General features: G+C 53.7%; 5 protein-coding genes across 5 annotated transcripts; 4 read left to right on the top strand and 1 right to left on the bottom strand.

The window, feature by feature from the left end:
* The first annotated feature begins 1121 nt into the window (after positions 1-1121).
* CDEST_12175 (uncharacterized protein) lies at positions 1122-3606 on the top strand. The gene is made up of 4 exons (XM_062928331.1): positions 1122-1888; positions 1961-2484; positions 2541-2713; positions 2766-3606. Exons 1-4 carry the CDS (start codon positions 1649-1651, stop codon positions 3227-3229), a joined length of 1401 nt encoding a protein of 466 aa, XP_062784382.1. The 5' UTR covers positions 1122-1648; the 3' UTR covers positions 3230-3606.
* A 499-nt stretch (positions 3607-4105) lies between these two features.
* Positions 4106-4561, bottom strand: CDEST_12174 (uncharacterized protein; the record flags this gene model as incomplete). The annotated part of the gene is made up of 1 exon (XM_062928330.1): positions 4106-4561. The coding sequence occupies one exon, from the start codon at positions 4559-4561 to the stop codon at positions 4106-4108; it is 456 nt and encodes a 151-aa protein (XP_062784381.1).
* A 30-nt stretch (positions 4562-4591) lies between these two features.
* CDEST_12173 (Putative NmrA-like domain, NAD(P)-binding domain superfamily) lies at positions 4592-6045 on the top strand. The gene is made up of 5 exons (XM_062928329.1): positions 4592-4718; positions 4785-5008; positions 5075-5212; positions 5265-5316; positions 5392-6045. Exons 1-5 carry the CDS (start codon positions 4649-4651, stop codon positions 5976-5978), a joined length of 1071 nt encoding a protein of 356 aa, XP_062784380.1. The 5' UTR covers positions 4592-4648; the 3' UTR covers positions 5979-6045.
* A 319-nt stretch (positions 6046-6364) lies between these two features.
* CDEST_12172 (Putative SH3 domain, peroxin 13, SH3-like domain superfamily) lies at positions 6365-8645 on the top strand. The gene is made up of 3 exons (XM_062928328.1): positions 6365-6988; positions 7057-7530; positions 7585-8645. Exons 1-3 carry the CDS (start codon positions 6931-6933, stop codon positions 8319-8321), a joined length of 1269 nt encoding a protein of 422 aa, XP_062784379.1. The 5' UTR covers positions 6365-6930; the 3' UTR covers positions 8322-8645.
* Positions 8646-8825: 180 nt separating this feature from the next.
* On the top strand, positions 8826-11186 carry CDEST_12171 (Putative B-cell receptor-associated protein 29/31; the record flags this gene model as incomplete). Its single annotated transcript, XM_062928327.1, has 5 exons — positions 8826-8885; positions 9105-9569; positions 9680-9765; positions 9858-10007; positions 10122-11186. 5 exons carry the CDS (start codon positions 8826-8828, stop codon positions 10495-10497), a joined length of 1137 nt encoding a protein of 378 aa, XP_062784378.1. The 3' UTR covers positions 10498-11186.
* Between the last annotated feature and the right edge of the window lie 898 nt (positions 11187-12084).

Here is a 12084-nt window from a genome sequence, read left to right as displayed (position 1 = left end):
GCCCACGATGGCACCCTCTGATGCCGGGGTTTTTGGGGTTGTGCGGTTCTTGGGCGACCTGAAGGTGATTTGGCAAGCCAAGGCGTAAAGTCTGGTGAATGTGGTCAATTGGCATTCGTCAAGCTGCTCACTATGTGGTTTGTGCAGACATGAGGATTAGCAGAGGCTATTTCCTGGGGAACCCCAACCAATCAAGTCCCAGCCACAATCACGCACGCCAGTAAGTACTCAGCACTGGCCACCGGCGGGCGAAGTTGGGGACGTGTCCCTTTCTTCATGGTGATCTGGTGATCTGCCATCTCGACCTGCGTCGCCCAATGAGTTTGTATGGCTTGATTCGGTTCGCGCCCTTGTGTCGTTGCCGTGTTGGGACACGACGGGTCTGTCGGCGCCGCAGCCCTCGATTGTCAAATTTGGTTGTAGATTAGAGCCCAGAACGCCGAGGAAGCTCAGCTCGGCGTGCCATACGATGGTTGGTTGTCTCTGCCCAAGCCTCAATGAGGAGAGCCCGGCGGGCTGTCTTGGCCCTTGGCGTTTACGGTGGACTCACATTAGAAGTACTACCGCCGCAGCAGAAAGGGAGTGTCGTGTCGTGTCAGGAACGACGAGATGTACTCTCGCTGCTGATAACGCGCTACTGAGCCCAAGGCTCTTCGGTCAAGGAAGGGGAGGGGAAGAGAGAGAGATTAGATGAGGTTATAGGCCCCTGCCATTAGCTGCAAGGTACAGTCCCCCTCCCAGTGTGGCCAAGCCGGTGTTTCATGAAGAGCAATCATTCGGATTGGTCGGCTCCTTTGCGTTTCCTTTAGTCGTCCAATTATGCAACGGCTTTCTTCTGTTCCTGGTGGACTCTTCGTCCAGAGAGAACCACCCACCCCTTCACCTAGCCCCCTCAGAGACGAGCGAAGTAGGAAGGAGGGAAGGAGGTGTGTGGGTATCCGTTGCCATGCCCTGCATCAAGAGTCAATTCACCCCCAAAGGTCCAGAGAGAAGGAAGGAGTGACTTGGCCCTCACCTGCTGGCTCCTGCCATGCTCCCTCTGCTGGGGGCCAAAGCCCACTGCCAGAGATCCTAGGTACCTTCTCCATCCTCCATCAACCTTGTCCCCCAAGATGCACTTCCTCTCTACTCCCTAGCTTCCGTTGGTTGATTTATTAACGTAGCCATCCCACACCTTCACCTACCAGCCTGTTCGTCTCCTCTTCTTTCTCTCCCTCCCCTGGATACAAGTGTTGATGCACGACTCCGATCTGCCGGTTTTCAAATAGCATCATCGCTCCTTACAAGAGATTTGTTATCTCAGTCATTCCTTATTCACACGCTCAACACTTGGTCTCATCCCGACTCACACCCAAACAACACTGATTCAGAGACACCACGCCAACACCACACTGTTAAACAGAGTTTTTGGGAGTACTTTACTACTCACATCACTGCCAGTCACACCTCGCAAGCCGAGTCAAAGAACATTCTAGGCCATACCTCTACTTCATCAAAGCATTCCAGCGCATTTCCTACCAGCCACCTACGATTCTCTTTGAAGCTGGTCAAATACTCAACTAGACTCACCTAAGTCTACCAGCAATCTCGTTTTGCCAACCTTCATTCCAAGCGAATCTTCACAGACAGATCAAGACACAAGAACAGCATGAAGTCTTCTGCTGTTGTCATGCTGGCTTCGGCCGCTGTTGGCCAGGCCCTTCAACAGTGCTCTGGCACAGCCAAGGAGGAGGGCGGCAACTGGTGGTGCGGTGCTGTCGACCAGATCCTGTACTCCAACGTCGGGCATCCAGGTACTTACAAAGCTGTCAACCATATGGGGGATGACGGATCCTGCACCTTTGAGGATATCCCATTTTCCGGTCCCCTGGCCCCTTTCAATGAGGAGGTAAGTCTCTTATAGATGCACTGATCCGTGTCTTCCCTACACACTTTCTTGCACGTACTCACATACTGCCAGCTTGTTCCTGTCTTCCGTGGTCCTATGAACCTGAAGCAGGTTGGCATCTACAACCTGTCTCCTAAGGCTAAGCGGTCTCCTGCTGTTTCCCACACCCATGCCCGCCGCCATGGTCACCACGGTCATCATCACTTGCACCAGAGGCATGAGGAGGAGGAGGAGCACAGCGAGGAGAAGCGCGGCGATGTATGGGTCACCGCGACAATCAATGGCCTTGTCCAGTCTTGGCTTAACAACTGGCATGGCCCTACCCCTGGGCCTGCTCCTCCCGTCAACACTCCTGCTGTCCCTCCTGTTGCTTCCCCCAGCCCCACTCCCACCCCGTCTAAGCCCGCAGCTGCCGTCAAGCCTGCCAGTTCCAAGCCTGCCAGCTCCAAGTCTGCTGGTTCCAGCTCCGGCTCTAGCTCTGGTACCACAACTGGTGACTACACCAGAGTTGGCTACTACAACGCTGACAAGGCTATTGCTGATGGCATCGTCTTCCTTGGCAACTACGGCGGCCAGGGTTCCGGCAAGTTTGACAAGTAAGTACCAAGCCCAAGTATTCCATCATACCTACCCGGGTTCTGACTGCAGACAGTGTATTTGGCAACTCTCTGTCATACTTGAATTCCGATGCCACCGGTGGTGCTGCTTCGCCCCAGATCCTGAACCCGGTCACACTCAAGTCCAACCAGGAGTTCCTCATCGCCAGTGACAAGTCTTGCGATGATGGCAGCTGCGGCTTCTCGCGCCCTGGTTCTGTTGCTTACCGTAAGCCATGCCCATACCTCTACTCCAACCTGACGGGGCTAACATGTTACAGACGGCTTCAAGGGCGAGGACTCAGTTTGGCTCTTCGAGCTGAACATGCCTCTCGATGGCACCACTGGCTTCAACGCAGATATGTCTGCTCTCTGGTTCCTGAACGCCAGGATTCCCCGCACGGCCCAATACAACAAGTGCTCCTGCTGGCCCGAATGCGGAGAGCTTGACGTTCTCGAGGTCCTTGCCCCCGGCGACACCAAGTGCAAGTCCACCTTTCACTCCAACGTCCCTGGTGGCTCTTCCGACTACTTTGACCGTCCCACCGGCGAGCCCATTAAAGTCGCTGTCGTCCTTGATGGCGACTCTGGCCAAGTCTCAGTCAAGGTCCTCGACGACGACGTCGACTTCTCCACTGGTCTCTCCCGCTCACAGGTGGAGAGCTGGCTTTCTGCTGACTCCTTCTCGGCTGCCAGCGTCGGCGGCAAGACCAACAAGGTCAGCTTGTTTGCTTTGTCGTCCTAAAAAGTTCTGGATCGATATTTTGAGGATTGGGTAGACACCATGATTGCATATGGTGTGATGCTTTCACAATTTTCTGCCTTGACCAAGTCAAGCGGGCTTCTTGCGTTGGATTCACGGCATCTCATGACGCGACCACGACTTTTTTCCCCTTCATCTTGCCTTGTCTTTTCTCTTCGATATGCGAGGATATATCAGTTATGCCTCACGTTGGGGGCTTCGGGGCATTGCAAACGAACATGCCTCCCAGGCGTCGAAAGCGGAAGATACCCGGCCCCAGAAAAGTGTGCCCTCCTTTTTTTTCTTCTTTTCTTCTCTATGGAATAGGTCGGAGGAGGACGGGGTTTTCTCCTCTCTTGGAATCTTGGAGAGGAGCAGTCAATTCATGCGAAAATTTTCAACATTCGGCCATTTCGTTGTGCAGCATTTTGACTAGTGTGATGCGCTCTCCAGGCTCTAGATTTTTCTCGCCGTGGTTTGCTCAAGGAAACTAAGGGAAGATAATTCGCGTCCAGTGCGAAGCAAGTATCAAGTGAGATTGGCGAGAGTAACCCAAGCTTTGTGGCCTCCCAGATACTGCCGCTCATGGCGCATGTCGCTCCAGTAATATTGCTGGGGAGAGCACGCATAACATAACGCACTTCAAACCTTGTCCTACCTAGCTAGGCACTCTATCATTCTGCTGACATATCGTCACAAATCATCGGTGGATGAATAAAACAGGGAACTTCCTGGGCTTTTCGAGAACGAGAATCGCCCAGATCGCCTTGAAGTCGTCGTCGAACAATCGCGATCGCGTGCCTTGTTTGTAAACTGGCGATGGTGGTTCAAGTGCATTCGTGACTCGCGGTTTGCGGTGGTGTGCGGACGTCCGAGCCGTTATCCCTCCGTAATCTGACAAATGGCATGCCTAAAATGATATATACCAAGCGCGCGGCAGGCCCACTTGTCTTGATAGACCGGGCGCGTCCGCAACAGTTCGGGGGCCGGGTGGGGCATCATAAGCTTGGTAAGCTCGCATCTGAGCGGTTCGAGATCGTGAACTACACAGCGTGCGTGGTTTCTATACTTCCAGGGATTGGTGGTTTTGTGCGACTCCGTGTGAAGCGTGAGACCCAGGTGCATCGGCTGGATGGCGGAGCAGTCAGCAGCGAATGCAAGTTGACGTTGCTTACCTACTTGAGGGCTACTTAGCTGCGTAAGTCTATGAGCAGATTTTGATGAGGTACCTCTGTACACGGTAGTAAGCAGTTTGAAGCTGCAAGAAAAGAGGGGTTTTGGTGTTGGCGCTTCCTCAATCCGGTAGTTTACGTCGAGGTGCGTTGACCCCGTCATGGGTACCTGTTCCTGTATGGGAAGAAGGAGACGCTTCATAGAGACTTAGGATGTCTATAAAGACGACATGGCCGCTGCTTACCGTCGATGTTGAAGCATAGCCATCATCAGCAAACAGCATTCCACAATCTAATCGTCCCTACTTCAGATTCTATCAGTATGCGTCTCTACATCCAAGCCGATCACATGGTACTTTGGGAGGCTCATGTCTAACGCGATGCAGAACAGCCTCGAGCCGAACCCCAGACAGCACATTCATCAAACTTCAAAATGTCCAAGAACATCATCACAGTGTTCGGCGCCACAGGTGCCCAGGGCGGAAGCGTTGTGTCCATCTTCCTCAACGACCCCAAGCTCAGCAAGGATTGGCAGGTCCGCGGCGTCACTCGTGATGTTAGCAAGGACTCCTCCAAGGCTCTTGCGGCCAAGGGTGTCGAAGTTATCGCTGTTAGTACATCCTCTAGAGCCGCTGATAATTGGCTAGAATAGCCAAGCTGAACCTTTGTTTGATAGGCCGATCTCAGCGACAGATCTTCGCTCGCCGCTGCGGTCAACGGCGCCACGGCCGTTTTCGCCGTGACAAACTACTGGGACAAGCTGGACAAGGAGCTCGAGACCCAGCAGGGCAAGAACATTGCCGACGCCGCTCTGGTGCGTAGACCGTCCGCTGTTGCAGCTTAGAATACATTCTGATACGTAGTAGGAGGCTGGCGTCAAGCACTTCATCTTCAGCTCGCTCCTCGACATCAATAAACGTACGTATTTCCCCTCTCGCCCGAGACCGCTCCAAGCACATTCCAAGATATGTCACTGACATGTCACGAAAACAGTAAGCAACGGCGTCCTCCCTGACGTGTACCACTTCGACAGCAAGGCCGCTGTTGAGGAGTACATTCGCACCACTTCTCTCCCGTCAACCTTTTTCCTCCCCGGCTTCTACATGTCCAACCTCCCCGGCGGCATGCTCCGCCAGACGCCCCCGGATAACGCCTGGGCCCTGACACTCCCCGTCCCTGCCAGCTCGCCGATGCCGCTCTTTGACGCGGCCGCCGACACGGGCAAGTTCGTCAAGGGCATTGTCCTGAACCGCGAAAAGGTGCTCGGCAAGCGGGTACTCGCGGCGACGGCGTACACTACTGCGGGCGAGGCCGTCGAGATCTTTAAGAAGGTGTACCCGGAGGCTGGCAAGACGGCGCGGTACAACGAGGCCTCGCACGACGACTTCCGCGGGGCGCTCAAGGGCCAGGGCATGCCGGACTTCGTGGCCGAGGAGATGCTGCAGAACATGAGGCTTCTCAATGAGTTTGGATACTACGGCGGCGAGAAGCTGGACGAGTCGCACGCGATTGTAGAGGACAAGCTGACGACGTGGGAAGAGCATGTGAGGGAGTCCAAGGCCTTTGCTGGGCTGCAGTGAGTTTGTCGGCGTGTCGTTAGTGCGCGATAGCAGTAGATTATAAGACGATGGTCTTTATACCACTGTGAGCCTGATGAATCGATGTTCATTTCAATCGTGTCTTTACCGATATCTGCACGGGTTATCGGCCTGAGGTGCCGTGTTCTGCGATGCCCTCCTCCTTCTCGACTGCATGTTGGGTTGCGCATGCGGATCAGACGGCGGTTGGGGCAGCAACTTTCTAGAGAAGGTCAGAAGAGAGCATTTGTGGGTTGGCAACGCTCGCAGTTCTGGCGCCGGAAGGTCTATGAGAGCCAGCCAGCCGGTGCTCAAAGATGATATGAGATGCCGAGGCCCCAGATCGGCCGGCGGCGCTGAGGCAGGCCAAAAAAAGAAGGTTGCGCAGGCAGGTGGGCTAATTATGCCGCCCGCCGGGATGGAAGAACCGAGGCAAGGCCTGACCCCATGTTTTTTCTGGCACTGCGCCGCCCTCCAACCCCCATCCAGTCTCTTCTAGCTTCTGAGTTCTGCCGCCACGCAAACGCCAAGCACGAGCCCAGGGTCACTTGTCTGTCCTGCACAGTCCTCCAACTCCCCCATTACTCGAGTGCGCGCGCACTAAGCATGAGCCACGAGCCCAACCTGCCTCCGCCATCCCGGGACTCGGCTCTTCCCCCGACTTGACTTTTCCCCCTCTCCCTCCCCAACGCATCATCGAACGTCGTTGTATGGTTATCCGACATCACTCCGACATCACGACTGATCGAGGTTGATTATCCATTCTCGCACTCGAGGACCCGGCTCGGTTCAAGCCAATCCACGTCGCTTTTCCGGAGCCTGGCGTGCAGACCGACATACTATATACGCGCTCGAAGGAAATCGCCACCCACCCTTACCGATAGGCGGGATTGCGAGATAACGCCGAACCAACACAGCATCCAAGGAAAACTTATTCCTCGCGGGAAAAGTAAATATGGCTTCCCCTCCAAAGCCCTGGGAACGGGCTGGTGCTACAACAACAGCTGCCTCAAGTGCGTTGAACGCCAAACAAATGTCACAAACGACTCTAGGTTTTAAGATTTACTAACGGCGACTCCAGCAACGGCCCCGACCGCCGCCTCTCTTCCCTCCTCCGGCAGTACCCCGCCTGCCGTCCCCGAACGACCGGCCTCCCTCGCCTCCGCCGTCAACCAAAACGCTGCTGCCTACAGCAGAGGTGTCGGCGCGACGAACAGCCCTTACGGGACCTACGGCGGCGCCTACTCGTCTCCCTACAGCAGCCCGTACTCCAGGATGGGTTCTTACGGTGGCTATGGCGGCGGCATGTATGGCGGCTACGGTGGTATGGGTGGTGGCATGTACGGTGGAGGCATGTATGGCGGCATGGGCATGGGAGGCATGGGAATGGGCGGCGGCATGCCTGGGAACCCCAACGATCCGAACAGTTTGACGAATCGATTCAACAACAGCACCCAGGCAACCTTCCAGATGCTGGAAGGCATCGTCGGCGCCTTCGGAGGCTTTGCTCAGATGCTGGAGAGTACATACATGGCCACACACTCGAGCTTCTTTGGTATGTCCTACAACCTCGATACGGCGGGTATCGGCGGCTAATTTGTGAATCTAGCTATGGTCTCGGTAGCAGAGCAGTTCAGCAACCTTAGAGATACTCTGGGTTCGATCCTCGGCATCTTCACGCTGATGCGTTGGATTCGCACACTCATCGCCAAAATCACTGGTCGACCACCCCCGGCCGACGCGACAGCTCTTACGCCAGCAGCTTTCGCCAAGTTCGAAGGTCGTCAGCCCATTGGGCCCGACGGCGCTCCTCTGGGACCCCCCAAGGCTTCCCGTAAGCCGCTCTTCTTCTTCCTCCTTGCCGCGTTCGGTCTCCCGTACCTCATGCGCAAGATGATCAACACCATGGCCGCCTCCGCAGAGGAAGAGGAGCGGCGTCGCATGGCACTGGCCGGTGAGCAGCAGGCCTTGGACCCGTCCAAGCTCGATTACTGCCGCCTGCTCTACGACTACACTCCCCAGCCCGGCAACGCCGTAAAGGATGTCGACATGGACGTGCGCAAGGGTGACCTCGTCGCCGTCCTCTCCAAGAGCGATCCTATGGGTAACCCCAGCGAGTGGTGGAGATGCCGGGCCCGCGACGGCCGCCAGGGCTACCTGCCATCGACTTACCTCGAGGTCATCAAGCGACCTGGTCAGCCTCTAGCCGCTATCAAGGCTGCCTCCAGCGACAGTAGCCGGACCAACTCGCTGACCGGCGCCGCTCCTGAGAAGGCACCCGAAGTAACGTCCAAGATTGGCGATGTATCGCCGGAAAGCTTTCAGAAGAGTGTGTTCTACAACTAAACAAGACATAACTTACTGTCAGCGGGGGCGACCTTTCTGGCAGGATGATAAGACGGGGCTATGGGTTTTCTTTGTAAGATGTGTACGATTTGCTTTTTCTTTTCTATTGGGTGGCCCTTCTCTGGACCAAAAAGCTGGGCGTTCAGGTTCATGAATGAGTCTAGTGGCACGAGCTGTTTGGTATCGAGCGCTTGTATACTTTGGTCTCAGTTTGCCATGAATACCCAAAGTGAAGCGACGAGGTCAGGTTGCATGTGACAAGCCACGAGAGTTAGTGTACTTACCTACATTGACAATGCTTAGTTTTTTTATTCTTCTTTTTCGCTATTGCTCGGAATGATACAGCACACGAAGAGTGATGTGTGATAGCTTTGAAGCCTGCGCGAGAGGAGGAAAATGCAATCAGGACATGTCCATGCGGTTCCATCGCGCGGCTTGGAGCACGATCCGTACTGGGTTCGCGAAATCATCTGTATCCTACCTGACCTAAGCTTATCCTTCCACATGAGTCCGTTTCCACGATTGACGTCAGATTGGACGACAAGCCCAGTTTTCAACTCCAGGGTCACTTTGGTGTCTTGCGAGTGCCAGCCTTTTCCCCATCTGCCAGCAGCTGGCGGGACTGCCGCATCCGAACATGCAGTCCTCCGAAAGCTGAATGAACCTGAGCCGTAGCACCCTAAAAGAGCGAGTGCCTCAGCTCCCCTAAGTGAAGACGCACGAGCCACCGATGACGTTGTTGACTTACGTCTTATTTTCACGGGCTATCCTGCTCCCAGCCAGCCCTGGTCCTCCCGCCAAGGTCCCTCTCCCGTCCAAGCTACCTACGTAACCTGTACTGGACAGGCCCGGGTCCCCTACCTCGAGGAAGAAAATGAGAGAAGGTACCTTTCTTCGCGTACCTGCCACCTGTGCCAGAAGCAATTACCTTACCCCATCGTCACCTCCCACGCACATCCTACAAAAGGCCAGCTCCGCCCGGCCCTGTCTGAAGCTTTTCTACAATCCAAAGCACTAAAAGTCGAGAAAGAAAATAACATCTCGTCGCGTTCGTGTACCGACACTCAGCACCAAGCAATACCCTTCGGATCAAGTCAGTTTGGGCTTCCGAACGTAACCACCGCTACCGCTTCCCTCCCTATCCACTACGGACAGACAGCACACGACCAACCAAGCCTTTTTTTACAAGCTGTTCCGAGAGTTGAAGCATTCCCCGCACCATTGAAGATGACGCTCTACTACACCCTCGTGCGTCTCTCGACCTCCCTTACGACGAGGAACTTCCTCCCCAATCGATAATGGGACACGAGGATGCTTCTCAGATGACGGGACGATGCTGACTATCCTTTCCGCGTTAGGTGTTCGTCCTGCTCATGGCAGAGATGGGGCTGTTTATGCTCCTAATCGTGCCTCTTCCGTTCACCGTGAAGCGCAAGCTGTTTACGTACGTTTTAACCTGTTCTCTGTGCATTCTTTGCTTCCGGTTCTGCCTTGCTCTGGACCACCGATTGCTAACGTCTCTTGGTATGCTGGCAGGTTCATCTCCGAAAGCCCAGTCGTCGCAAAAGTCCAGTACTGGATGAAGATCACATTCGTCTTCATCCTCATCCTCTTCATCGACAGCGTCAACCGTGTGTACCGCGTCCAGGTCGAGCTTGCGCTTGCTACTGAGAAGCAGAACAGCGGGTACGTTTCCCGCCTTTTCTCCCTAGCGTTGACGCTCTCTTGAACTCCACCCGCAACACCCTTTCCGAGAACCAAAAAGGCCACACACGATACTAACCAATACCTTCTCTACAGTGCCGCCGTTATGGGTCACGAGCGCCTCGAGGTGCAGGCCCGCAAGTTCTACTCTCAGCGCAATATGTACCTCTGTGGTTTCACCCTCTTCCTTTCCTTGATCCTGAACCGCACATACGTCATGATCCTTGAGGTCATGCGCCTCGAGGACAAGGTCCGCAGCTACGAGGGCACCAAGGGCAACACCAAGGAGAGTGAGAAGCTTGCTGTTGCCGGCCAGCCCGGCGAGATTGCCAAGCTCCGTAAGGAGCTTGAGCAGAAGAACCGCGATATCGAGACGCTCAAGAAGCAGAGCGCCGGTCTGCACAAGAGCTACGACGAGCTCTCAGACCAGTACGCCCAGACACAGCCTCAGGGTGACAAGAAGGCGCAGTAAATGAATTAGGCTTGATAGTCCCAGCCTATCGCGAAAGTATATCTCAGACAAACGCTGTGTGCATGGAGATGTGGTGGAAAATGGTGAAGTGAGCTGTGGAACATACTCCGGTTCGCGGACCCATTCCAGATAGGACAATGGCGCAGAAGGCCTGGATGGCGTTGTGTTATAGCTATAATCAAGGTCTTGCTTTTGACGCAAAGCACTCACGCACTTCGTTTTGTATCTCATGCGTGTGTACCTCACCACCGATGCGTGCTACGAAACTGGCGATGACGGACAAACCGTAACGGGGATCTGTGTCCAAGCCATCTGAACTGTACCCAAGTTATTGCTCGCCCGATTAGAGGTTGTATCCTGGACTGCAACATAGTCAAAAACTGGGGCTTGGGCGGTTTAGGTTCCAGTATCAGAAACCTCGTGACAACGAACGAGGGGTAACTTCATGACGTCCCAGTACAAGTGCAGCTGTTCGCATGACTTTGAATACTAAATAAGGCATCTTTCACACACTGTGAAACGTCAATTAAGACAAGTTCCCTACATCTGCTGGACTGGCATTATTTCCTACTGACACATTTGAAATGCAGATTCCTATTCGCGACCTGTTTCACTGTGTCGTCATGCCGAGTTGATGCCAGTGCTCGAATACCGTCTACAAGCCAAAGGGAACATACAGATGTTTCAAGACACATGTGTAATTGATGAGAACACTTACAGGCTACCCTTGAGATTTGAAACCGGGGCTTGTATTCATGAATCTACCCACCTGTCCGTCATCTTTGACATCCTTCGAGCGAAGAACAGCATTTGAGGGGCCCTGAGACAGTGACAAGCTTGCTTTTGTGCGCTTGAACAACACCGGCGGGCTACGACAGGCACACCCTCGCCCACTCGTCATGACCCAGCTCTTTGCAGAACTCATTATGCTATAAAGTGTGGACGACATAAGTCATGCCAATGTGAAATAGGATAACTGGGCACATGATTCATCTGACGACTAACGTGTCTGGAAAGTTATATTGAAAAGCAGGAATAGTTGCTGTGCATGCTCAGTTGGGATATCTTTCTGTTGAAACTTAGGACTAAGTTCACAACTTCACCAGCGACCTGACCCCCTTTTGCTACACCATGAGCTGGCTAGGGGAGTGCCCAGTTTTGATCAGTATGTGGACAAGACGACAACGGTTTAGTGTTTTCTCGAGCAATCTTATTATTCCCCTTTTATCGCCAAGCGACACTCTCTCTCCCACAAACAGACCTCTGTCTGCTGTATAAGTAGTAACAGTTCTAAGAACCGTCAGAGTACTACAAGAGTTTGTTGTGTGAATGTCATGTGTGTTGTGATTTCAAGTCTCGTCTAATAGCACATATCAACCACTGAAGACGACAAAAACCCTCTAGACAAAATTATCCTCAACCAATATTCTATGTATACTTCAGCAGACCTGTTTCTTTTAAAACAAGTCATAAGTGACTTAGCACAACAAGAATGACCTTTTCTTTAATGTTAAATTCGTTCTACTAGGTGCTAGTTATTAGTCTCGTATCTTTCAGCTGGAGGGTTCGTCTTTTTTTTGGGGGGGT

The sequence above is a fragment of the Colletotrichum destructivum genome, chromosome 8, assembly GCF_034447905.1.
Source record: "Colletotrichum destructivum chromosome 8, complete sequence".
NCBI classification, from domain to species: Eukaryota; Fungi; Ascomycota; class Sordariomycetes; order Glomerellales; family Glomerellaceae; genus Colletotrichum; species Colletotrichum destructivum.
This window is presented reverse-complemented; position numbering and strand designations above follow the sequence as displayed.